Below are 27,996 nucleotides of genomic sequence, written 5' to 3' on the forward strand. Positions count from 1 at the left end.
CCACAACCCAGAGATGAGCTCTGTCGCAACAGCCTTCCCTAAAGCTGCCACTGCTGTCTCAGAGGCAAAGGGACAGCAAGCAATGGAAGCTGATGCATAGAGAAGTGAGACCGTGTGAGCAGTGAAGGGCAAAACCAGTCCAATCCATAAACCCATAAATTAGGTATTGAGAATTTAGACAGTCAATAGCAAGAAACAGTTATTGTTGAGCTTTTAATTTTTGTGATTCAGTAGATTTTGTCTTCAGTAGATAACAAACTTCTGGGTGCAAATCAGGACACTGTTTTAAACCCATTTAATGGAGATTCTTCTCTCAGTAGGAATAAGTATCATGCTAATCAGTTCCCTGGAAGATTAGACAGATGTCCTGACAGAACATGAATGCACACTGCCTGATCCCTGAGTAGGTGCTAAAATACAGCAATTTAAATGCCTTTTAGACAGGTCAGGACATCCCCCATGTATAAAAATCTGTTACTGGTCATTTTAGGAGGGGTTGATTTATTATGTTTTTAAGCTTGGAGTTTTCAGAGTTTCTTTGGCTCCATAAAATTTCACAGGTTCATAAAAGTTTCAGTGGTTTAGTACTGGCTTTTCTCCACACTTCTGCGAAACCAAAACCTTGGCTACAACTTGAAGCGTCCTCCTCTTCTCTGTGGCTGTACCTCTTTTGTCATCAGACAGCTCTGGACAGACTGTGATGAGGGAGTGGCAAAAGCTTCAGGTACCTTTAGCAGAGCCAATGACAACCGTCCATTTGGATCCCAGGCTATGATTAAATTTTGTTTGGTACTTTTCCCAAGCCACATGATGCCTTCTCTCTCTTGCCAGAGAGCCTGTATTTCTCGCTGGCCTCTAAAAGAACACCTGCCCTGCACTCCGGCAACTCTCAGCTGTAGGAGACATGCTGACAGACCAGAAAAATAGGGAAAACTTGGGATGAGAAAGGTGATGAGAGGTTCTTGGAGAGAAAAGAGTAAAGAGAATAGAACTCTCTATCCCAGAAAATAAAAACAAACTGCATGAGGGATAGGCTAGAATATAAAAAGTAATGGGTGGCATAGTGAGCAGTAATCCTTGCTAACTCTCCAGAAGTCTGAGAAGAAGGGGCATCATGGAAACCAGCAAGAGGCAGGTCAAGCTTAAAAGGGCTTCTCCTCCTGCAACAGGTAGACTTTTATGACTCCTTGCACAGGTCCATGGTGCAGCGAACACAAGAAGTTTACAGAAGTTCAAAGTCTAACTGGAAGAATTTAAAAAAGGAAAAAAAGAAAAAAAGCTGTTCATGATTATACAAACCTCTTTCAGGTTTAGAAAATGTGTGCTCAAATCAGTGCAAGCTAGAAAAAAAATGTCCCAAAGGACTTCCAATGGTTTATATTCCTATATTCTTCTATGAAGTGTGGCTGCTGTCACAGTGTACATTAGAACTGCTGGGCCCTTGCTTTGACCTACTGCCACTATTCTTTCCCGGATTTTGAGCTGTTTCCTATACTTGTGATAGCTGTGTTTGCCCACTGTTAGCAGGAACATGATCTTTCTTCAACATGTAATGTATTACGAAGGGAAGGATGGCAATTGCAGCAAAGCAGTGCAGTGTTCTTTGGTGGTTTTTCATCAGTGCCTCACTGTCGGGCATTTCTCTATCATTCGTGTTCAGAGATGAGTTTTGTCTTCACTTTTCCGTGGGACCTCCCTCTGCAGCAACACCGTGTGCTGTGACCAAACACTGTGCTCACTGTTACCTGAAGCACAGAGGATTAGGCTGTGGCACCTAATTAAACAGAGTGAGATTGCTGAAACGTGCACCACCCACTTTGCTCCTGCCTCCCACGATCACAAAACAATGTCTGGAATTCTTTGAAATTACCACTCCTAGATGCAGTTTTTCCTTTGATGAGAGCATTTCATCAGAGTAATCCTGCTCTGGTTGGATTAGCTGCAGAGCGGGATAACATCTAATTTATTTTGCACCTCAGCTGCAATATTTCTTTTTTTACCATTCTCCACCTTGCCTTTGACAAACGACGTTCCTAAAGAAAATGCCACCTCTCTTCCTTACAGTGGCGCAGCGCTTGTCCTCAGGTGCTGTTAGGGCACAAGTTCCCAAATTTACTGGATCAGCTCGTAGTTGCTTAAAGTTGCCCAGATCTCCCTCCCTGGGCCACCTCCTCGCCTCCCAGGCTTCAGTCCGTTTTCCTCAAGCTCCTGAGTTTTCCCGCTGGAGACAAGCACCCCGCACAGGAGGGCGGGCAGGGAGGGATGGTCTCACGCCGGTGGCACCCCGGGGCAGGGGAGAGGCCGGGGGTGGGCGCGGGGGAGGCGCCGGCCCCGGGACGGGGGGGGCGGGCGGAGGCAGCGCCCTTCCCGCAGCCCCGCGCTCCCTCGCTCAGCCCCGGCATCAAGTTACAGAAAAACTACACCCTCGCAGCACCCCTATTTACATACAAATAACTGGAGTGCCTGCATTTATGTCACCATTCAAGAGGCTTGCCAAGGGAGGCTGTAATCCAATCAGCAGAAGCTTTAAAGGGATGTCTGCAGAGTGATTAAAAGGGGATTTTTGTTGTTTGTTGTTTTTTTTTTTTAACTGTAGTCATTATTTTTCATTTTGTTTCATATTTGCAAAGGACTTTTAATCTGAGTTGAGAGAGGACAAAGATGCACATGTCCTAAAATACATGCGAAGAGATCAAGATGTTAAGAAGATCTCAGTTGTTGTGTGGAAAGCGAATATGACCCACAGGGATTAGTTTGCTTGTGCTGGTTTGGAGATTAAGTCTAAATCACTGCTTAAGGACTAATAGGACTAATAGGAATTCTTGGAAACACCAGGGAAAAAAAATCTTATAGACCAGACTGGTGAAAATGGCTTTCCAAAACAGTAAGACTTTTTTAAAGTTTCACTTGATGTATGATGTTTCTGTTTCGGGTTTTTTAATGCTTTTTGGGTATTATGAACATTTTAGTTTTTAAACTGTTACTTAAAATACTGGTTGTTGCTAGGCTGGAGGAGAAAGTTGGTCTGTTTGTTTGCCGTTTGCAAAGCAGTAGCTGAAGGGGTATTTTTAGACTTGATTGTTAGTTTAAAACCAGAGCTCGCCTGTGGTTTCCTGAGTTAGTGAATGGAAACTAGTCTAAACTCCTTGAATGAAAGCGGGAAACGGGAGTCTGGGGTTGGGAGTCACTTACCTTCGGGAATGCGCTGTTAAACTTCTCTGTTGTGCAACTTTTACACACCTAAAACGCGTTCACAACAAAGGAGGAGAGTGAATGTCGGCAAGCAGTGAGTTTACAGGGAGCGTTCGCTCCTCTGTGCTGTTGAGGGAACAGGGGGGTAAAAAAAAAAAATCCAACAACCGCAAAAGGCATATTTTGGACTTGCTCTGTCAACGCAGGAATGTAGGTTTGCATGATGTAATGGCATGCAAATGCTCCCCGCCGGGCAGCTGCTCCGTTAACCCTTTGCGGCGCCTGCCCGCCTCTGCCAACATTTAACTTCCCTTCCTCTTGTTTTTTTCTAAACCGACTAACGATCTCTTTCCCTGTGGATGGATGGCCGTGTCCCATATGCTCCCGGCGGTTCCAGACGGGGTCCCGCCCGCCCAGGGGCTCGGCCGGGGCTCCGCGGGCCTGGCTTTGTTCTGCGCCGCGGGGATGGGGATGGGCCGCATCGCCCTCGCCCTCCCCGGCTGCTGCCGGGGCGGAGAACGGGCTGCAGGAAGCATTGAGCTTCAGAAAATCAACCTGGGAGCGGGAAGAGGTTCTTAAAAAAACAAAAAACAAACAAAAAAACCCCAAACAACAACAACAAAAAAAAAAACAACAAAAAACAAACAAACAAAAAACCCCAACAAAACAATCAAACTAATAAAAAACGCTAGTGACAAAAATCCCTTTCTTCCATTCAAATTTAACAAAAGTTACTGAGAAATACCCAAGGTGGAAGGCGGGCCTCTTTTTTCACTCAGCCTCTATTGAAGCTTGCTGCACTTTTCCGTACTGGTGGGCTAACAGGCTGTCTCTCACAGCCGTCGGTTGGTTTGGTTTTGTTTGTTGGTTTGATGTTTTTGTTTTTATTTCCCACATGGAACTATCTAACTTTATTTTGTTAGCTCGGGCTTTTTTTGATAAGGAAAGCAAAAGCGTGTGTAATGATGCAAAGTACAGAAGAAGCCTTTAGCTTGCTGAAACGATTGGGCAAAAGTCATCCCTCGTATAACTTTATTGGATTTACACCAAGGTGGAGTTCTGCTTCTTTCATTTGCCCCCCAATAAAATTATTTTCTCAGGCCCATTCAGAGGGTGGATAATTAACATACTACGTGGAAAGAGCCTTAGGGAAAGTGGGGGTGACTGGATTGATTCCTTATTGGCACGCAGAGAAGGGCGTTATGACTTGCTAAGCGCACAAACATTTACAATACACGTAGCTCCTGATTTCAGCCTGACTTCTGTACTGGCAGGTGAGGATGCAATGACAGGCGATACGGACAAATACCTCGGACCCCAGGATCTGAAAGAGCTGGGAGATGACTCCTTGCCTGCTGAAGGATACATGGGCTTTAGCCTGGGCGCCCGCTCCGCCAGGTATTGTGTTTGCCGTTTCTCGTGTTCGCGCGTCACCACAGCTACAAGTTTCTACAAACCAAGCGCGCGCTCTCACACAACACTGGAGCCTCTTTTGAAACGAAGTAGAGGGGGTGTACTTCCTTTGAAGCATATGTTCATTGCAGTTTTGTTTCATATTCTTTATTCATGTTGGCTTCTTATGGCAGTGGTATGGAAAACTTAACTATTCACTTTTTCTGGTCTCTGTTCTTGCTCTGAACATCTCCCAGTCACCTCTTTTGCAACTGGTCTAGAGACTGATCCAGAGCAGACAGCAAAACCAGGTTTCTTTTAAGTACTGCTGGGTCAGACTGATACTCACAGTAGAGGTGTCCTTAATGGGCTAATTTTGCTGAATAATGTAAACACCAGAAAAACTGAATTATAATCATTTTGCTATTTTGGTGCTTTTATTTCTTTAAAGGTGCTAGTAAGTAATCCAACCAAGAGAGACAATATTAAAGAAAAATTGCTCCTCCTCCCCCTCCCCCCCCCCAAAAAAAAATCATGTTTACCCTAAATTTGTTGCAGGGTTTAATTTGACAGGGAATGGATTATGTGTTACAAAAAAAACAGGCCAAAGTTTCTGTGAACCTGATAAAACATTGTAAACCTGATATGATGTCTGACTAATGTTAATTCCAGTTCAGGTGTTTCTAGATCGACGTTTTAGATTTCATTTTTGAATGTTGCTAAAGCCTGCTGTGTGTGTTGCTCAAAACAATTAAAGCTGTATGAGCAGGGATTACTTCCATAGTTGTGGATTTGCAGTGTAGTTACTGACAGTTGAATTGTACTGAAGCTAATAATTAAACCTCGTAAGCTGGAGCCCTGAGGACTTTTTCCTATGCTGTAGTTTAAAGATCTGTTTTAAAAACTGAGTTCATTGTCTAACAGCAAATGGCAGCTCCCATAAAGTAAAGCTTAGATGTCTAGCCTTCAGTTTTGTTTGCTATGGTCGCATTAGAAATGCAAGCATGCAGTGCAGATTTGCTCTTTAGTAGTCCCCAGCCATGTTTTGCTTGACTTACAATTTTTAGGGAAGTTCATAAGTATTTATGTGATACATACATTCATGAGAAATGCCAAAATGCATTTAAATAGTCCATTAGGTAGAAAATCAGCAAAACAAATCTGAAGGAAGAACCTTGTGTCATTGCAAATTGAATTAACAAAGCTGACGTGCTGCTTGTGCTGCTTTTAAAAGAGGAGCCGGCGCGAGCAAGGTCATCACACAGCACTCTCGGCCGTGGTCATTGCTGAAGCACGGCAGTGATGGTGGAGAGGGAGGTGCTCTGTGTGCAGAGCCGGCCACTGATTTACCTGACACCTCTGACTCATTACAGCCCTCTTCCTGCACGGAGCTGAATGCTCCCTGTGCAGGTGGCAGGGCAGAGTTTCACAGTCAAGATCTGTTAGTTAGATCTGAGGGTTCAACCCCACGTTTTCTTTGAGAGAAATCCAATATTCCCATGCTTCTGATTTTAGCAGTGCCATTACTATTTGTTGCTGCGTAGCTCATTTTTTTGCATTGCACATGTTATGCTCAGAGGAGACAAATACAGTGGTTTTCCTGTGAAGTATTTTATTTAGCAAAAAAAAAAGTGTTCTGTGGATGTATCTTACTGCTGATTCTGAGTGTAACATTAGAAATGAACACATTAAATATATTAGCCATCCAGCCATAACATCTTGCTTTTCCTGTCTGATTCTTTGCTTTCTATTTCTCCTGTTTCTTTTCCACTGTAAATTGCTTTAGTCCAAAAGTCAGGTAAGAAGGCATGGCATCGTGTTACATCTTTCTCATCTTTCTGCTGCTACCATTGCTTATTTTCATTTTATTCAGCATTAAAGTGACATGCTTTTATTTTTAGGAGTAGGGGGTGGATTCAGCCTTAGAGAATATCCCTCTGTTATAACAAATATAACTTAATTTCTTTATGCCCTTTATCATGTAAAAGTCTGCTTAACATATGCCTACAGTGTGTAATTAAGATCCCAGTTCTGCTTCCAGCACAAGGAGGAACGTGTGCTAAGGGACTAGAAAAATTCAGTTAGCAACTACTAAATGCATGAAACACGTTGTAGAGTTTTGAGTCTGAAAAGTGTTGCTAGTTCAAAAGTGTAATATGTTGTTGGATGTTGCTTTGTATTAATTCACGTTTTTTACTACTTTATTTTTTGTCACGTAGCAAGCATGTCTAGGCCTGCAGCATGTTTTTAGCACATACCATAATGTACCTTCCAGGGTTAAATATAACACACTCCTACGTTGATTTAATTGCAACACATTCAGAGTGATCTTAGTTATTTCTAAATAGTTCACCATGAACAAAATAACCCCCAAAACATCAGAATCTGGATTTAATCATCAATAAGCTAATTTTTCGTTCATTTCAAAATTATTACCCTTTCTTTCTAACTAAAGGAATAACTGGGGTGTTTTTAACGATGTCAAAAGTGGTTCAGCCACAAAGAAGATGACAACACATAAAACTTTCTCTTAGTTAAACCTGCTTCAGCAAGCTGAGCTTTATGGGCGGGTGCTGTAACCTACCCACAGCTCCCCTGGGACCTGCCCTCATGGGTCTCCTTCCAGGATTAGGGCATGAAGATATTTATCAAAGTTCATCTAAATACTTGAATACACTTTTCTAGATCTATTCTAAAGCCACAGCATTACTGCCAAAGCAGTAAACATCTGTTGAGATTTTGCTTATGTATATTGTAGGGAAGGGGATATTTAACTATAGTCAAATACTTTTTATTCCATTTTCCCCCTTGTATTTATTTCAGAGATTATGTATATTTTGCCATCTTGTGCTATCCCTGGAAGTTGCATGTATTAATTTTTTTTATTTTTATTTTCTGTTCATCTCATTGTCACCTGCACTTTCTATGATAAATGGTAAATACAACAGCCTCCGCTCCTTCAGTTCGGATAGGTCCTACACGCTGAACAGGAGTTCTTATGCCCGGGACAGCATGATGATTGAAGAGCTGCTGGTACCAGCAAAGGACCAGGTATGTGCTGTGTTTCTGCCAACATGTAGTTTGGCTTCATATTTACAGGGGGTGAGTGTTCAGCCCTCTGTGCCTCCAAAGACTATCCCTGCTCTCTTAGCCATTGAAAAGGGGGAAGAAGGGAGCTGTGAGAAAGAAACTGTGGGGGTTACCACTTTGTGATTTTGATCCTGCACGGGACAGGTGATGGGGTCCCAAACCAAATGAGTCTTTTAAGGGACCGGTTATGTTTCTTAGAATGGGGTTGGTCATTTGCTGAAGTCACTGGGAGCATGTGTGACCTAATGCTACGTGTGTCTTTAGAGTGCTTTGATAAGCTGGGAGCAACGTGTTTTACACTGAGCAACCTTTGTACTGCGTAGACTGGGAATTACTATTGCCTGTTCTGTCCACGTGGAGGGGACTCCAATTCCTGTCCTTGTTTTTCCACCCTTGGGAACAATTTGGCCTTGCAAAGATTAAGTTGTTATACACTGGTCAGTTTATGTATCTTTCAAATGCTTGTGCAATGACTAATACCATGAAAGCAGAATCTTTTGACCTGATTCTAGCATGGGAAGGTCTTTCCAAAAGCTAATGCTGGGGATGACGGCGTACTATATGCTTTGTTTGTGAGTTCCTCAGCATTTTCCTTGGTAGACTTGTTTCAGATTTTCAGACCTAACTGAATTACTCAAGAGTTTCTGGTTGCACTGAAGTCAGAGATCTGCTAGGAAGCGGAATAAAAATTCATATAAAAATCTTTATTTGGGAGTGATGAAAGGATTGTGTAGTGGAACTGTTGTTTATGTCCTGGAAGAGCATAAGGTGGATTGTAATGAAACTGAGGTTTTCTGCTGCTGTTTTCACAGAGGAGTGTTCCTGCACTGGGGGGTTATCGATCTCAGAGGATATTTTCATGAGGGAAAAGGTCGACAGAGCAGGACTTATGTATTTTAAACCTTGATTGTATTGGTCTGTAAATTCAAGTGTAATGTAAGTTACCCAATTTTACTACAGCTTTTACACGCAGTTTTGATAGCATTATGAGAATGGCAGAAATTGGATTCTGTTTTAGCAACAAAATGTTTATTATTAGATTGTTACTTTCAAGTGAAATGCTGTAAACCACCAATAACCTTAATTTGCAACAGCCAGCTCAGGAGAGTTTCTAAAGCTTGCATAGCAGTGATTTTGTGGTTTCGTTTGGTTTGAAGTCAGGAAACAAAATCTATAACTACTGGCACTGGGGACGAGAAATTATATGTCAGGACTGAGAACCTAAAGTTGCTTTGATGCCTCCTAATCCTAAGACTTCATTAAGTGTTCTTGATATGATGGAAATTTCGGAGGAGAGGAAGACCCTTCAGTCTGAGAATATATTGCATTGTTTTATGATTCTGGCCATTTTTGTGATTACTGTGAAAGTACCACTTGTCTGTATGTGGAAGCGTTGCAGTGACACCTCACCAAGTACAGGAGCTCTGCTTCAGGGCAGACTTCATATTCTTTGGGAGCTGTCATGGACCTCTGCTTTCTGGAAGATCTTTTACAGTGCTGGCTCTTGAGCTGACAAGGCAACAGATTCTAGTGCTGGTGCTGAGCAGCAGTGTAGGCTGTTTCCATTGCATTTATAATCTCTGTGTTTTTGTGATTCCAGTTTTTGTCCTGCAATGATTGTGCAATTATTGAAGTTATTGCAGTTCAGCACTGGTCCGACTTTGTCATGTAAAATGAAGCCAGGCTGGAGGCCTGGTTGTCAGTCTAGCTGGGAATGTTATTCTAATCTTAATACTTTAGATAAACTTTAAGTATCTTATGTCCAGGAGGGGATCAGGAACAGGAAAGGTCGTAGTGGGAAAAAAATACCAGTTCTGTCTTGAGAAGTTAGTAAAGCCATGATTCTCTGAAAAACAAGCAACATAAACCCAGCAAACTATCTTCATGAAAAAGGGAGCCCAGCTAAAAATTTCTGATATGGTTTCTGCAAACTTCAATGTCCTGACAAAAATATATCCATCTTCTGGAATTTCTGCTCTTCAGCCCAGCCCTAAATTTACAGCACTTTGGCAGAAGCAAGACTGCATTTGGGAGATGGAGAATACCTCTACCTTTCCTTCTCATGCTTCTATACATTGACAGGGTTCTAGATAATTTGTGCTATGGCAGTAGAAAGGAGGGGAAGAAAACCTCCAACTTGTGTTCCACTAGTGGAATTCATAGGAACAAAGAACACTGTGGGTCAAAACCAATGTCCTAAAAGTCCATCTGGAAACTGAGAGGAGTTAAAACTGTTTTGGGAATCACACTGCTTTGAAGCAGAGTGATCCATTGCCTATCTGCATATGCCATTTCCTCTGATTTTGTACATCTCAGACCTGTCTGGACTTTGCAAGAGCAAAGTCTCAGAGTAATGGGAATTGATTTTATCACAAATATCAGTATATAAAAGAGTAAGAAGCATTTGACAACCTCTCGATCAGGTTAAAATAGAAGATCCCATGGTCACCTCTCCCCAGGATCACTGGGAGACTTAGGAGTGTGAAAAGAAACAAATGAGGAAGATTTGAAATCATTCTTTACTGAACCTCACCACCAGCATAACACATTGAGTGTCAGAGAAGAGTTTCTAATAATTCCTTAGAAGTCATGATATTCTCCATTGTTTGCATTTGGTGGTTTATTGCTGACCCTGTTCAACAGAGAAGTCTGAATCCAGGCCACACTGTACCTCATAACCTGGCTGGGCAAAGTTAAAATTTCTGTGTCCTGGCATATTACCTTGGATGCAGCAACTCAGACTAAATCCAAATGACTTTCTCCATGGAATAATTTACATCAACCTCTGAATTTAATCCGCCAAAGGCAGGATGACTCGAGCTGTCCATTAAATAGCAGCTTGCTGAATCACTTCAGTCTGGATAAATTCATCTGGGAGGAAGCATAAATTCTTCTGTTTGCTGAACTCTGATATTACACAGCCTGGATATTCAGTTATGCAAGCAGCAGGATCCTTGCCAGCAGAACCATCAGTATTTTTATACACACATTTGCATCTAAGGCTGCCACACCCTTTAGCAATGCATAGTTAATCTCCCTCGGTCCGGGGAGGGAACACTGGGACCTGACCCAGCACAGGATAAATCCTGTGATTTGTTGTCACTGACAGTGTACCATCTTCTGGACTGCTTATATTGCAATTTAAGACAGGGAGATTTTTTTGCCTGCCTGGAAAATCCAGCACCTCAAGAGCCTGAAAAAATGAGAAGCACAGATGTGTGCTGTGTGTAAGATGCATGTGTCCTGCTATTAGCTTTTCCTACTCTGTTCCTCTGCCAAAATTATTGGCTGCAGGCTTTAGGTTTTTGCTTGCTCTAAATATGTCCAAAAGATCTGTTTGAGTGCACTTGGTCAGAAAGGAATGCTTTCAAACAGTAGTTACCTGGTGTCCAGACCATATCTCAGGACAAAGAAAGACCAGGGCAAACCTGCAGCACAGCGGTGAGCGTAGGAACACCTCTGTCTAGCAGAGGTTATTTTGGAGTGATGATATTTCCTTGGAACTTATATGGCCCTGTGTTTAGTTTTCTATGTCACACTGCTAAAGGAACATTAGCATTTTTCATCTATAGGAAACCTGACCCCACGTTTATTTGTTGATGTGTAGTGATGTTTATTTGTTGGTGTGATGCATGCTGGGGCCTCAGTGCAGTAACACTGTTATGCCTTAGCAGGCATTTCAGTGGCAAACACCAAATTGTGCTGTTCCTTTTGGCACATTGTTTTGTCCTACTTTTGATGATAACGTTGATCAGTGAGCAAGTAATAAGTTTATTTTTGTTTATCTAAATATTTACAATGCCTAAGACAAGCTGTCTGAATTCTAACACTGTTTGGTATCAAAAATAATAATGTGCTTCAGTATGAGCTCTTACAAATCATTTGGAATAGCAGAAATCCACAGCATTTCTCAGGAAATGCAGGAGAATCTCTGGTGTTCTTTTGGAAAGACTTAGAAAACTGTCTTCATTAAACTAATGGTACTAATTAAATCCACTGTGATTGCTTAATTGTCATTGCTTTAGCAGCATTCATTTTATCTTTTTTAGTTTGATGGTGTATTTTGGTGTTTAACACATGCAAGTTTGCCCTTTATTGTTGTTGTCTGTGTTTGAACCATCAGGCCTCACATATATATATTACAGCACAAAGTTCAACAAAAGATCCTTAATAAAAGTGTTAAGGTATGGAAAGGAGGAGACATGGAGCCATGTGGCACCGTGTTTGATGGATGACAGAGCAAAGTTGTACCCTGCAAAGATTTCTATTGATTGGCAGTAAATTATAGTGTCAATGGTTTTTTGGAAGGAAACCTGGGATGCTCATCTCTAATAAAAGAAATGGCTAAAAAGTGAAGCTTTTTGGAAACCCCAGAGTGATGGGAGGGTTGCACATCCTGCACTATCTGCCTGCTTATCTTGTGGAAGCTTCTCAACAGAAGTATTTTTGTGTGTTTACGACTGACTCTGCCAGATTTACTACTAATGCTGATATTTCTGTTCGACATCATGAATTTGCACTACCACTGTGTGTCAGCATATAAAAAAAACAGGCAGAAATAATAAAACTTCCCTGTGTAGAAGTGTATGCTTGGCTCAGGTTTGACTTTAACCCACTGAATTTGATTTGAAAACAGCCCATGAGATTTTAGTCTAAATAGACTTTGCTCTCTCTAGATGCATTTGCCTCTAAGCAGCCAACAACCTACTTATAGAAAACACTGACATCTTTAACACCACCTTGAGTGAAGATTGTGTGTTGCATGACAGCTTCCTGACTTACTTTTATTGATGTAATTTCTGATGGTGCTTCTTAAATTATGGAGAAGCTTTCATATCACCCTGGAAATAGGGGCAAACAGTGTTTGAAGATTGAATTTGTTTGATTTCGTAGGATGAAGGAAACAAAATAAAAAAAGGTGTATTTTACTAAAATGGCTTTGCTGCACAATAAGAGGAGTTTTAGGGTGAGAGCATGTTGCAGAGCACAGGATACAGGAGTGTGCATGTGTGTGTCTATGGGCAGCAGCAAGAAACAAATTACACCTCAGTGTCTGTCAGGTGGGGTAGTTAATTATAGCACCAGTGTTCCAGCGCTTCACAGGCTTAAAGCTATTTTTGTAGAGGTGAGTAGGGGCAGTGGCACTCCAGAAAACAGGTCTCATATTGGTTATATGTGTATGAAGACAAACTCCCCTCCCACTGGGAACTCGCTGGTGCATTCACAGCTTCAGTGAAACTCTCAGTGAAGTTATTCACAGGTTCTGCTTGAACAAGGATCTATCCAATGGCATCTTCTGAGGGGGAATATTGTACTGCCTGTCTGCATGGTGTATGATTGCAGTACAAATGGTAATATATTTTTCAATCTTTTTAACCTGGCACAGGTAAGTGAATACCGGAGAGACACGTTGTTGAAACCGAAGGAGGTGTGAAAAGTGGGCAAAAAGAATGTTTTAAAGAGCCATAAGATGAGTTTATGTGTGTATTCCATGTTATTCTTACAGGATTTCCAGCATATATCATTTGTCAGCACTGCTATATGAAAAGGACTGGTCTAAATTTAATAGAATTATATTAACAAGCTTGTATTTAAGACAAGTGTTTTAATGTTAATTTTAAATTTAAATTTATCTTTTTTTTTATTTTGTTTTGAAGCACCTGACGTTTCAAAGGGAGTTTGATTCTGATTCTCTCAGGCACTATAGCTGGGCTGCAGACACCTTGGACAATGTTAACCTTGTTTCCAGTCCCATCCATTCTGGGTAGGTCACTTAACAGTTTTCTTTTATCTTTAGATGTGGAAGTGTATTGTTAGCTGAAGAATACAGCCTGCTGTGATGGCTGATAACATGCCTGTTCCTGCTCCACTCAAAAGCCAGTGGCAAAATTCACACTGACTTCAAGGAGGGTGCTTAATAACAGGAGTCAGTCCAAATTCTTGCATATCAAACCAAAAACTTGCTTCTGCACTTAATTTTCTGAATGCCAAAACATTGTAATCCCACAGACTTCTCTTTAATTGTTCAGTTTTGCTTTTTCTGTTGCTTATGCTTCGCTTTAAGTGTCATAAGCTGATTTTGTTTGAATTGCATTAAGTTATTTGGAAAATGAAATCAGAGATATAATGTTATACTTTCTGTTCCTTCACAGAGTAACAAATGGGGAGATTTAATTTGACCTCTTATTTATACCTCCAAACTCCTGCCCAGTCTCCAATATCTGTATTTTGATTTTAGTGATACTATTTGTTTACTTATGAGTCATCACTGTAATTTAGATGCTTCTTGACAGTACCACACAGACTTGATTTAAATGCACTAGTAGTGATGTCTGAATGCATATTGTAAAAATTTACAAATGAACGTGTAAGGAATCTTTGCATATTTGATTGTCTGTTGTAAATATTTGTTGTTTAATTTTTTGAGATCGGGACATAAAATTCCATATTTTTTTTTAATTTACTTCCCCGTTTTGTGACTAATTCCATTCTTATCATAAAAATGAGTGCAGCACATATCAAAATATTTCAGTTCCGATATAGCAGCAAGTCCCACAAATCTAAAGCAACAGTCCCACAATACACACCTGCTTCTGCTGAAGAGATCTATACAACGGTGGATTTTTTGGTCCTTAGCTGCACTTTTGGTCAGTGCTAGCACTGAAATGTCAAGAATTGCAGTATAAAAAGCTGAAGTCTGTTGGTTATCACAGAACAATGTCAGCAAAGAACCTCAGAGAGCTGGCAGCCCACCCCTTTGCAGTACTGCAGGATAAAATGTAGGCAAGTAATTCCTGAAATATGTTTAATGTCTTAATAATCACTAAAAATAAGAGACAGTCCACCAGGTTCAGGAGTTCACTATCTTTTGTTGTAGTATTCTTTCCCTGACAGTCAACATTTCTTTGCCACAGATTAAGCCTATTTTCTGTCATATCCGACGTGGTCATGGAGAACAATATCTTATTGGTCTTTTAGCAATTGTTTTCTATGTCAGAAGACATGTAGTCCTGTCTTTTAGACTCAAATGTCCCAGCTCCTCCCAGGTGGTGCTTTCCACATTTCAGCACATCCTTGCTGCTCTCCCCCTGGCTCTTTCAGGTCATTCATGACACTCCTAACACATTTAAGCAATCCCATAGTGAGATTTTGGTAACTGCAATTTTTGTTGGTGAATGTTTGTGATCTGCTAGAATTTCTTGGCTCTTTTCTGAAATTCTGCATTTTGGTTATTTGTTTCTGTTTGGTGCTTGTGTGTTTGACTTCTCTCTGTTACTATTTACCTTTATGGTATTTCAGTTTGTTGGTTGCAGACCCTTTTTTCATTTTTGCAGTCTGATCCTGTATGCCAAAAACTTTTCAGACCTTCTTTCTGTGTTGATATCATGAATGAAAACCTTTCCCAGGACAGCAGAGTGAAATCTGCAGTTGAAGTTCCCTTTCAGTGTAATAGTAATGCACTGATGGTATCTCTTTTGAGGTAACTTCTCAGGTGATTGTCTGCTCACCTTATCTATTCTGAACCTGAAGTACCAAGACAGTACTTTCTTCCGCATCAAAGAAGGAAGTCAGGTTCATTTGACATTAATTACTCTTGCCACTGATATACTGGCTTGTTTTTATTTTGAGGACTGGTGGTAGGCAAGGTGTAATATCTTGATTAATTATCTTGATCCTTTAGGCCCTTATAGATTGAGCATTAAATAATTTACTCCTGAATGTTTCTGGTAATTGAGATTAGATTGATTGGTCCAAAATTTTCTGGTTTCTGATTTTCTGATACAAAATAGGTCTGATGTTTGAATCCTACCACTCCTCTGGGGCAGTACTTTCTGCCCTTAGGTCTTCAGCATGCTCACTAATGGTTCCAACCCTCCAAAACGTGTATTCTGTGGACATGGGATTTTTCACATCAGCTCCTTCAGATTTACTCCTTTGGTACATGAGTCCTTACTAGTGCAGAGGTGATCTTTGCTGCCCAGAGGGGAAGGGCTGCAGACCTGCAGCAGGGGAGCAAATTGTGGGGTTGCAGAGGAGGGAGAGGAGAGAGATTCTCCAAATAGGTATAAATCAAAATATTTTCCAAACAGGTACAGCTTTTCCAACCCATATTTCTCATTTGACCTATCAAGTGCATCAGAAACGATGCTCTGATGATTCAGTTCCTTTGTTAAGAAAAAAAAAAACAACACGAAGCCTCACTCTGTTTATTTTCTTTTTAGTTGTGGCCTCATAATATAATATGATACTGTTTGATTTTCCTTGTTATCTTCACCTAGAGGCAATCAGCAAATGTTCCCTTCTAATCTTCCAGTACCTCAGCACAGAATGCAGAGGATCATGACTTTTCACATCTCTTTTGTCAGTCTTTTTCTGAAAAACAGCTTCTTTTCTGCTTGTTTGTGGTGCTTCATCCCCGTCTTTGTCCCCCACAGGTCTTTCTGTGGCCATGGCCAGGGGCACAGTGGCCTTGGTCACCTGCTGTCAGCAGCCCTTGTGCTCTGGGTGGCCCTGCAGGCAGGGTCTGACCCCTCTGCTCTTTGCCTACTTCATCCTCCCAGGGCTCCCAATGTGCCGTGCTGGGGAGCTCCTCTGCTCCCTCGGGTCCCTCTTTTACTCATTTACCCACTGTCAGAAGAGAGCACCAATATTTGTTCCCATTTCTTAACTGAGGCAGAAGGGGAATTTTGGGAGCTGGATGTGGAGAACCAGCAATGTATCAGTGAAAGCTGAAGAAAGAAGAAATTGTTGGCAGTAGTTTCGACTCTTCTGGTTTTTCCTTTTTTCAAGCCAAGATAATGTTTTATGTTTTCCTTCTTGAGCTCAGATAAGTTGTTTTGCCAGCATATATTTTGAACAGGGTCCATTGTAAGCAGTACATTGAAATGCGTCATGAATAATCTTGAGGCCTCTGGAAGGGTAGAGACCCTTCCCAAAATGACCTTCATTCAGCTCTCAGAGGTGAGCTTACTCCTGCAACTTTCCCAAAGTAAAAAGTGTGTGTGCTCTCTTCATGTTGCCTTTTTTAACTCCTTGGTTTTCTTATCTGAAAGAAGGAAATGAGTGTGTCACACTGCCTTCCATATTGAGAAACTCAGAAATACCGGATCCAGTCTTGCAAGGTGGAATACATCAAATTAATTATAGTTTACTCCAAGCAACCTCCTGTACACAAAGAAGAACTTATTTTTGACAGCAGTGTAATGAATGGCATGGACTGATACTCCTTTCAAGTATCCTGCCATACATATGTTCATACATTATGCTTTGGAAAATGAACTGCTTTAGAAAAGTTCAAGAACTGATTTTCCATGGCACAGTGGAGCATGTTTGGGGAATTCAGTGAAGAAGTTGTATTACAATAAATTATCTGGTGACCTAAGTAAATTGTAAATGCTTTTCTCTTCTCTGTGAGCTTCTGCACTTTCCAGAGAAATTGTGGAGTTGTGCTGACTAATTAAATCACCACTCCCTTTCAGTTTTTTTTCCCATATGTAGCATATTTTAGATGACATATGTCATAATATGTGGAGCAAAAGCCAAATAATTTCTAAAGCTGGCCTTCAAATGTGTTGCTTTTGTTATTTTTCGATTGTTACTTTTTCTTTGCACTTATTATTGATATTTTCTGTTGCTTGCCTCTAATTATCTTACATTAATTTTCCCATTTGCTTTCTAAATTATTTTGCAGCTATTCCTCTCCACTCCCCCAGTATGATTCAAGGTGATAACTCTGTGCTTTCTGTGAATCCTCATTTTCTTTTCTTTTTTTTTTTTTTTAACTTTTTTCCCACAGAGTGTGTGTAGATGTTTGTAGTGCATCCTCCCACATCCTCATATCCTCATCCCTTCCATGTATTCAAGTAGAAATGCTCATTAGCCTTTAGCGTTGTGTTTTAGAGATCATATTGTAGTTTCCATTATTAGTGCAACATTAATTTAGGTAAGCATCAGCTACTAATATTTTAGATAGAAAGTGCATGAAATACTGTTTGGAATTGTTGTTATTGTTTTAAATGGTAAATTACTAATTTGAAAACTAAACAAGGAAATAATTCATTAATATGCTGCTGACAATGATTATCTTTTTATGTGGGAGCAATATGCATAAAGGCTGATCTGCTACAGGTTTTGTCCTCACTGAAGGCTGCAGTGTGGTGGGGACACCAAAGCTGTGAGGGGCTGGTTGCTGCCATGGGGCACAGGCTCATGTCAAGGGTTAATCTACCTTTGCTGTGAGCAGTGTGCAGTAGCAGTGCTAAGCTCCAGGTTGCCAAGCCTAGACTGACCTTAAAATCTACAACCTAAACATACGTGTTAACTTGGGGACTGATTTTTATGGGTACCTAGCTTTAATTTCTATTGATTTTTTTTTTTTAATTATTAATTTAAGTCAGTAGATTTAGCTGCCTAGAGATTTTTGACAATTCGCACTGTCACACATCATTTAAATAGTTTGGATACAGAAGACAGCATCTTATCTGAGTGTAAGTTTTGGCATGTTTGCATTAGACGAAAACCTCCTTTTCATTATTAATTCTGAGATGCCCTAACAAGCCTGTAATCATGTACATGATAGGAAGCTCTCCAAAAATTGCTTTGTACCGAGCCATCAGGCCAAGGCCAACCTGGCCAAGCTCCCCAGGAGGCTCCTCCACGGTGCATGGACCAGATGTGACTCACTGGAGCTGCTGCAGCATCAGCCCCAAGGGATGCTCCAACCAGGCATCCCATACACTTCCATGTAGTCTGAAAAGGCCCCCTCTTCTCTGCAGACAGAAGCCATGCACGTGACACGAGATTTTGCTGATTTTGGCACCAAAGCACCAATTGCAGCAGATTCCTTTTTGTGTTCTCTCTTCGATGACCAAGGACTGTGGGTCCCTGCTTAATATTTTTCTTTGCTTCATAGTAAATTTAGATGGATTGCCTTGAGCTCTCTTCACAGCTAGTCACGGGCTGGTTCCTTGCCAGCTCTGAAGACCCACCACTGGCCTGCCCTTCCACTTGCTCAGTGGCATCTGCCTGCTGCCATCAGCCTTTCACCATCCGCCCTATGGATCAATGGCAGGGAGAAAAAGCACCATAAACGTGTTGACAGGCCAGTAGTACTCAGAGAGGGAACCAAAGGTCCAGGCTCTCTAGAGCTGTGTCTGCCTGATACAGCCTTCTGTTAGCAAACAGAGAAGTGTTTCAGTAAACAGAGTTTACAGACACCTGAGATCTTGTGGTCTATAAATATTAAGATTATCATAACTTATAGAGTATATAATTTAAAGATCAAGCGTATTGGTTTTGACACAGATCCAGTATTTGCAGAAAGTGCTTGGTTAGCCAAGATCCTGTCCCACTGAAACAATTCCTCTTATGAGGAACTGGGATGCCCTAGTGGCAACATTTGCAGTGTACAATGCGTTTATCTAGAAGAGAAATGTGGAATGTGGATACAACTTATCTGTATGAAAATGCTGTGAAATATCATGCTTCAGTACTGTAAAATGTCTGGGGCATAAGAAACGATAAATTGGGGTTAGAATCATCTTAGAGAGCTCCCCATCTTTACTGATGGATTTTGAGTTGAAGAAAGGCAATGTAGTAATTTCTTGATCTGGAATTCAGTGGGATAACATTTCTGTCCTACTTCATGTGTCCCCACTTGCGCCTCTCCTGCAGACTGCTAAATGCCAAATTTTGATTATGCTCCTGCTTTTGTGCAGATTTTCCCCACCCACATTGGCCAGATTTCTGAATGCAGTTTATTTGCAGGCTTGTCCAAGCTGCAACTTTTGATATCCTGCTGGTCTCGAAAGCAAATGTCACAGTCTTGCACAAATTCCCAATCGTACTTCAGAGCATTTGGGGGCTTTTTTAAAGAACCTTCACAACCCCCCTGGATACTGGCTCACACCCTTAGTTGAGTTTATTGTAGGGAACCAGGAAATTGAATGGATTCACCTGTTAGTCACGTGAGAGTTTAGTAAGAGCTGGAAGTTTTGACAACAGCCTTGAAAATAGTGAAACCATGAGACAGATGTGCATATCATACAGAAGGAACAAACAAAAACTGTATTGGCTTCAGGACTGAGTTGGTAACTCATGTCCCTCTTGATGCCAGCCTGTTATTGCATCTTCTGCCTGAAGCTATTCTAATATTAATTGCTAATATTAATTAGTCCCTTGCTAATAAAAAAGATTTTATTTAAAAATACACCACTAGCGACTTAGAAATATAGTTTCTTACCCTTCTATTGTTAAATGGAAAATTATGCATTGGAATGACACTAGCAAATGGGAATTTTCTTTAATGTCTTTTTGCTAATGAATATCATCTTCAAAGAGATGTACTGGCATGATTTCCTCCAAGAAGCAAACAGCCTAAAGGAAGTTACATACTTGATAGTTGTCACTCATGTTCCCCATCAGTGGAAGCCCTTAGTAGCCTGGACTAACTGTCACCCTTGGTGACAGCACTTGCTCTGCCAGCACTCAGGAGTGTTTGCAGATGAGACTGTGAGGAGATTTTGAAGGCTGAGATCCCCCAAATAATAAGCATTTTTGATATTCCTTTTTCTACACTGTCTGGTTCCTTTCTGCATGTGAGGCTAATTACTTTCATTTGTGGACAGTAGAGCTAATGGTAACAGAGGGATGTTTTAAAATTCTAACAAGCCACTACTAATACACTACTTGTATACTCTTTTAATCCAAATTACTCAGTAGCACCTGCTCATTTCATCATGATGTTGCTAGACCTTTAGCAATTCCTGCTTTTGATAACCCATAGTTAACACGTAAGTATAAGCTTTAAAAGAATCTCCACGTTCTTTTTAGTTAAGCTGGGATCGGGAAGCTGTTTCTAATAATGTTTTAAAGTCTGTGGCGGTTGACTTTTTTTTTGCTGATCTTCTGCTCGTTTTGTGATCGTTTTCGTTGACGTGTTCCCTTTTTCCTGCAGTTTCCTGGTTAGTTTTATGGTTGATGCACGTGGGGGTTCGATGAGGGGCAGTCGCCACCATGGAATGAGAATAATCATCCCACCGCGCAAATGTACGGCCCCAACCCGCATCACCTGCCGCTTGGTGAAGAGGCACAAACTGGCCAGCCCACCACCCATGGTTGAAGGAGAAGGATTGGCAAGTCGACTGGTAGAAATGGGGCCAGCAGGGGCACAGTTTTTAGGGTGAGTTGTTCTACATGTTTAATGGTTTGCACTCATGTCGCATCTTTCATTTCCTTTCTCCTATGGATCTAAGTTAGTTAAACATTGACTCTACCTCATCTGAGCGTGTAACACAGGGAACTTAACTTAAAACATTAAAAAAATCCAACCTGCCGTTCCATCCAGAAAGTACCCTTGTATTTTAAGGGGACTTTTGCCTCTGTGATGACTGCAGGATGGAGATGAAGGTAAGGAATGCCATGAAAAGGCCAGGGCCCGCCCCCATCTACTCATGCAACCTGCCTTGGAAGTCAGGAGGAGTGACACACCTATAGCACAGGTTTTGACTCCCTTGCTTGTAGAGTATTTAGAGAAACAGCACTGTCACAAAGAAGTGTCCTAAAGACACCCACGAGGACTCAAATATTGAGCTGTGTTCGCAGTGTGTGCAGGGCTCCCTCTGGAGTTGCTGGGAGCTGCCTGGGAGCTGCTGGGAGCTGTGTTGTGGAGCAAAGCCACTTGGGGTGAGGGCAGAGCACTTACTGTAGAGTGGTAGTACAAATGGTATAAATGCTAGGGACTGACTTTTTAGAAGCTTAAAATAGGGGAAACAATCCACTATGATGTGGCCTTTTTTTTCCCTAATTATAAATTTTGTTCATTACCATGAATGGCACCCTGGTGTAAACTGCTGGTTCTGTCGGGAATGACAGCTTGTTCCTAATTTCCCCTTCTCGTTTCTCTTCCTGCTGCATGGATGTTATTCAGTAAACTGCATCTTCCTAAATCTCCTCCCCCTCTAAATGAGGGTGAGAGCATGGTTAGCCGAATCCTGCAGCTTGGTCCACAAGGAACAAAATTTATTGGGTAGGATACGTACGGAAAAGATACAGAATGTCTACAGTTTTTCTTTTGTTTCAAATTTTTCGTTATTCCCATTTTTATTTTTCTTTAAGTTCTCCAAAACTTTCAGTTGATTTATGTCACTGAAAGAGAATCATAGTGGCTTGATTTTAATATAGCTCTGCTACTACCTTGTGCTTATAGGCATGTAAAATTCACTGCCAGCATTCTGCTTTCATAACTTCTGTGCTTTTGTAATTTTTTAAATTTGAAGTGTTTCTACTGCATTAAATACATTTTAATACACAGTGACAGTCCTTTAAGTTCAGCCCTGTGGTAGAGAAGGTATTTACAGGCCTTGAGTGAGTCTGTTTTGGGAAGAGCATTTGTAACACGTTACCACATAAAATCTACTATTCATGAAAGATTATTTAGAAAAAACGTTATTGAGTGAATTAATTCATTCAGCAAGGTTGGAGAAATACTAATATTTTCAACCTGCAAGAGGCATCTTGTTAAAATAAATTTATAAAGCCAAATATGCAATCCAAAGGAACTGCAGTGTATAGTCTAAATATGTAAGAATGTTTCCTTATGTTTTTGACTGTTGTTTTCAAACCATATTGTGAAATTTATTGCATTAGGTTTTCAAAATATTGCTGAGTGTTTGGTGTTCCAAACCTGTTCAATACCTTCTCACTGAGTATTCTCGTTAAATGTCATGCACAAAATTGTGTGGTTTCTAAATATTTACAGAGACAGTATCTGAAATATTAGCCTGCAAAGATTGTACTACAGTGGTAGTTTTCAGTTTGTACTCTTTTTGAACTAGAGAGTAAATATCTTAAGCAATGTATTTGAATTTTTGGTATTTACTTGCTGTGCACAATGGGAGACAGCAGCTGCATCCCTATTTTTTGTTAAAGGACTTGAGATTAGAGTAGTAGCCTGGGTGTTCCTGAAAGCATCTAAAATATGTATTTATTAAACTCTTTCTCTATTTTTATGGGACAAAAAAAAAAAAAAAAGACTAACTCCTCTCCCTTGGTATTTAATGTGAAAACTGGACTTCCAGCTAGTTTATTATCCCTCATGATGGCTGTTGTGATTTCATGCTCAAGTAATCAGTTGGTTAATGCACCCAACACCGTGCAGGTGCACAGTACAACAGAAGTGCTGCGTACTTCTCCCATCATGCAATGCTGCTTTTAACAGAGTTATTGCAAAGCAGTTAAATCCTTTACAACCTCTGTAGGAAAATAATGATACTGTCTATTTAAATGTCTTAAAGCTGCATAATCCATAAGTGTTCACTTACGGTGTGATTTCAGTCAGTTTGTCTTAGCATACTTTAAAATGCATATCCTGCCTGTGAAGTGTTTGGCAAAAGTGTCTGTTTTGTTGAGGAATGGCACATGAAGTGAATGGTGGTTTCTGTTGGTTGTTCATAAAAACTGTTCAGTAATGCACTTGCAGTCCTCTGTTGAAGGTACATTGTCTGGTGACATAGGTGTATTATTAACCACCTTATCATTCCCTTTCCTTCTCCCTAAAATGTTTGACAGTAACTAATTTAAATGTGGTTGTGATGTTGTTTAACCCAGAGAAATCCCTTCTGAAAGGATCTAAAGGTTCCCCAGTGATGTTTCCTGTGCAGAGGTTGCAGCTGTGATGCTGGGCATGAGAACCAGAGTGAAGCTAAAGAGAAACAGTCTCTTGTATTTCACAGGAGCTGCATCAACAGAGAGCCAGGGAGAGCTGTGAAAAGTTTGGGACTTAGTCTGAAGTTTAAAATCTGCACACATGCATGGTTCCTGCTCCAGTCAATGGCTGTTGCATGCATTTGGATAGCCAGACTGTTTCTGAAGTGACTTCGTGCCTTCAAACTCCCTGAGTCAAATCCGAATTTTGACTATGCTAATGCCAATTAAAAGTCAGCATTGCTGCGCGTGCTGGAGGCAGGTTGGATCACCTACATCCTGGGATAAATGAACAGGGAGAATTCTCCTTAGCAAAAGTTGTCAATTTTGTTTCTTTCATGTAGCAGAACAAAAGATTTACACTAAAAATGAGCTATATATGTTAATATTTTCGAGTTACCTGTTAATTATAGTTTAAATGATAAAGGATTGTGCAGCTTTGGCAATTTTAAAATTTTTGGCAATTTTTTTACCATAACAGTGTTAACTATTTAAAATTACTATAGTTTTCTTAAGGTCTTAAGACCCGTATGAAATTAAGGGCAGTGGGGAAATACAGGGTTAAAAATAACATGATTGCTTTTTCTCTAGCCCTGTCATAGTGGAAATCCCTCATTTTGGATCAATGCGAGGAAAGGAAAGAGAACTAATCGTGCTTCGAAGTGAAAACGGTGAAACGTGGAAGGAGCACCAGTATGACAGCAAACACGAAGACTTGACTGAAATACTAAATGGCATGGATGAAGGTAAGTACTTCTCCAAGCTTTAGCAAGCCTTACCTTTGTGCAGGTTTGCTACCACCAGCTGACTAAAGCAACAGGAAGTAAAACAGTGCAGGGGATATCTGACTTTGGGAAATACAGTGTGTGTTCCATATTAAACTAGTGGAAAGGGTGTAAAGAGAAATTGTTCCACAGTCACCTGAAGACATCCTGAAATGAGTGGTAAGTGTTGGTCTGAAGTCTTGCCAAGTTGAAGCAAAGTTGCACAGTTGCTTTACAGCGTGAATTTGAGAATAACACCCAGCTGGAGGTAAGTGTGTCTCAGCTGCTCAGGCAGGGCCACGAGAAGGTCATTCCAAACCAATGATGAAGTGTAAATATCAGCTATATTAGGCTTTTCCACAGATGCAGACCTCAGCCCATAGAGCATTCGTCTTTGAAATGGTGGTGTTAGAGATTGCCTCCCACAAATACTCAACCTGCCCTCCTGATGCCAATCTGGGAAGTCTGGCTCCCTTGTTTTGCTTGGATGTTGCTGTTTATGTGAGAGTCCCACAAGATGAGAGGACCCAGCTGTACACGGTCCATCAGAAGATGCTGTGACAGATGGTCCCTGAAGACGTATCGTGGGCAAAGCCAGGCTGGGGCTGCACTGATTCCTTGGCACCGCTGCTTTCTTTTCCTAGCAAGTATTTTGAAGTCCTGATAAACCGTTGCTTGAGCCTTTTGCATCTCGGTCTGAATGAAATAGCTTGAGGTTTGAACTTTGGTTTTCTCTTAAGGGTTTATCCTCTGGATTTTCTCTGGATAACCTCCTACAGAAAGTCACAGTGTGGCGGGGTACAAGCTGCAGGGAAGTGCCTTCATTATCAGCAGAAGCGTGTGAAGGAAATGGTCGGGCTGTGGATGACAGCTATGGGAGGTATTTGCGAGGAGGCTCTGCCTTTGATCTCCTCCTCTCCTTGTTTGAAGAGGGCAGCCCCAGCTGAAGGCATGCCTTGAGAATGGGGGGAGTGGTGCTGCTGTGAGGGTCTCCCTGGCCATCTGAAATTTAGCATTTTTACTGATTTTCTGGTCGTCTGGGAATGGGAACAGCAGGATAGGCTTGTGTAATATTTACACTTCAAAGTACTTGAACTGTATCTCAGCTTGTAAAAACACAGAGCAGCAGCAAAGATCTGCTTGTTACATGATGATCTATCGTAGCTATTTATTTCAAAATAAATATAATCAAAACAATCAAACAGGAGGGCAGAAACACTGCAAATGTTTTGTCAGTGGGTTTGGAAAAATAGAATAAACCTCATCACAGAAGGGTACCTAAAAGCAGTGGAACAGGTGAAAGAGTGAGCGCTGCCCAGGATAGTATGGCTTGGGAAATTATAATTGCTTCAGGATTGAATGCAGTAGTTGCAACCTTTCAGAAAGAAAAATCTCACCACTGCCCCTCCTCTGCACGCTAGCATGAGATTGAAGTGATGATTTGGTATTTGGGCAGAGTAGTGGTGCCTTGTGGTGAGTTAGTGGTGGTGAGTTAGTGGTGAGTTAGTCAGCACTGATCAGGAGCTTGCTTATTTTCTTTTCAAAATGAGTTTGATTTGATTTTGGGACAGGAAATCTGGGCACAAAAATACTATTCTAAAGTGCTCCAACTTGCATCACTTATGAAAGACCTCCGGAGGTGCCATATGGATAAACTGACATTTTACAGAGAAGAGCTCAATAATTAAAACGCTGAGAGGCGTGAAGTCCTTGTTACTTAGAGCCTAAAATAATAAGCTTCACAATTTGTAGCCACAGTAAAACTTTCTGACCTATTGAGGGTTTCAGGTGGCTCTTTCCTTCTGGGGAACTGCTGTTTGAGGTTAGCGGGTGTACGTGCAGCCAGTGAATCACAGAAAGTATGACGGACATTATTCCCTTAGAGCAAAAATATTTGGCGCCTTAAAAGCCAAACCTCAGGAATGGTTTTTACAAATCCAGGCAATTATTTGTGAGAGGAAAAGGAGAAAAAATACTGCAGATACACCCATCGTGTCCATTATTTGTTCAGTTAATTTTAGCTTAATCCTTCTTTAACTAGGCAAATAAAACAAAAAGCCCACCCTGCATTAAAATAGTATAAGAGTTTTGACTAAATTTCACTCTAGTTAAATGACACCTTTTCAGTGTAAAAGGTCTTTCAAGTGATGACCAAAAAAAATTACAAATTTGTAGAATTGAGTGACCTGGTTTTTTTCATCTGAACTTTTACTGGTTTCTTACAAAATACCACAGTTAGACTTGGTTCCAGAGCGGTATCTTGCATTTCAGAAGCCACAACTTTGGAAGAAGTTTTATTCCAGGTATGAACTCTGGAGGCAGAAGCAATATTTAATTTAAATAAAGAGCAGCCACATGGTCATTTAGAGAAGTTTAATGTTTCTGTGTAAGAAAATTCATCTGCATAATCATCTCTTGAGTGCCATAGGGTGCTGCAGGAGTGCCCATTTTCTGTTAAAAGCAGCTGGTCCATTCTGTGGTAGATCTGCTGTGATCACTAGTTCTTTCCTACCCATGTAGTGAAGGAGGGCAATCAGACCTTTCTTCCCGGCTCGTTAATATGCCAAGTGTTTAATGATGCAGTTTTCTTCTCTGTTTTGTTTTTCTTGTTTTGCTCTCCCAGTTAGCTAGCAGGGATGAGAGAGCAAGGACATCAAGCTCCCCCTTCATGAGGACTGCTGGAAACCTGTTCTGTACTGGGAGCAGCACCATCTGCTGGAAAACCTGGTCTTAGATCCAAAATACTCCATAGCAGGAGGCACCGCTTCAGGGCTAATACAGGATTAAATAATAGCAGAACTTTTGTTTTATTACCATGAAAGAACAATGAACTATGATGTAAAGAGTTTTTCTTTAGTGCAGTCAGGTTTCTGTTTAAATAGGTTTTATTTTAAAGATGGTGCTGTACTTAGGCAAATATAGAGCTAAGGGAATACAGGGAACTTGGCCTTTTTAGGAATAGGAGGAGTGTGTCTTCAAACACAAGGGCAGCAATTCACAGCTCTCAGCCACATTACATTTATTTATACTTGAACCAAGTAAAATATATGTATTTTTTGAATTTATTATTTTTAGGAAGAAGCTCTCTGTCTTGTAATTTTCAGACTTGCTCCTTTTAGATATAACTTGTGTTTGCTTTTTACATTCCTGCACCCTTTATAGGTGCCTGTAGATAAATTGTGGGCACAAATGCACACGCTGAGGTAGCTAATCTTTTGACAGTCATTTGCAAACTAGTGAGTGAGCCAAGAAATGCAAATATTTGTGGCTACAGTATGCTTGCAGCTGTACAGTGTGGTTTCAGATGGGAAGCAGGAGTTTTTACATAACTACGTCTTTGAATCTACAGATCAAACCAGAGTGTGACCTTGTTTATACCTGAAGTTTAAAATACCACCGTAAATCACTCTGCAGTGATTTTGCCACATTTCCAGGAAGAGTTTTTAAACATACTGTTGTTAAACTTTGTGTTGTGAATGGCAAGATAAGAAAGTGCACGAAAACAGACTTAAAGGGCATTGCCTTATTTGAGGATGAAACATCCTTGTGGCAGTGGGAGTGTCTAACTGTGTAAGTGAAATGCTGAAGCTGGGAGTGTGGGTCTAGTTACCAGCACTTTCAAGACAAGTCTTACTGCCCTCAGCTTCTCCTTGCCTCTTGCCACGTGCTCTTTCTGCCTCCATCCATTTCCTGTATTTTTCTCCTTGTGAACGCTGCCTCCTGCATGCCACACTTTTAGTGCAATAATTTCTTAATGGGCACGTCTCTGTATGGGGAAAACTGGTATCCTGTGCTCACCCCACCTTGCAGTCTGTGCGTGGTGACAAGGTCAGCTCTGCTTTAGCCAGTACTGTGG

At 41.0% G+C, this 27,996-nt stretch overlaps 1 protein-coding gene across 23 annotated transcripts in view; it reads left to right on the top strand.

Moving 5' to 3' along the window:
* Window positions 1-27,996, top strand: part of ANK3 (ankyrin 3) — a 205,785-nt gene that overhangs the window by 127,154 nt on the left and 50,635 nt on the right. For 12 of the 23 annotated variants that reach the window (XM_039382705.1, XM_039382696.1, XM_039382716.1 and 9 more), the window contains 5 exons: window positions 4,467-4,590; window positions 7,533-7,635; window positions 13,332-13,438; window positions 20,630-20,854; window positions 23,968-24,122. In XM_039382705.1, coding sequence (XP_039238639.1) covers window positions 4,467-4,590; window positions 7,533-7,635; window positions 13,332-13,438; window positions 20,630-20,854; window positions 23,968-24,122 — 714 coding nt within the window. Of the gene's footprint in view, window positions 1-4,466; window positions 4,591-6,370; window positions 6,383-7,532; window positions 7,636-13,331; window positions 13,439-20,629; window positions 20,855-21,601; window positions 21,701-23,967; window positions 24,123-27,996 lie in introns of all 23 variants that reach the window. The other 11 variants (XM_039382748.1, XM_039382771.1, XM_039382749.1 and 8 more) reach the window with 3 other exon arrangements.

The sequence above is a fragment of the Pipra filicauda genome, unplaced genomic scaffold, assembly GCF_003945595.2.
Source record: "Pipra filicauda isolate LSUMZ 115617 unplaced genomic scaffold, ASM394559v2 scaffold111_size4109106_pilon, whole genome shotgun sequence".
In the NCBI taxonomy this organism is placed as follows: Eukaryota; Metazoa; Chordata; class Aves; order Passeriformes; family Pipridae; genus Pipra; species Pipra filicauda.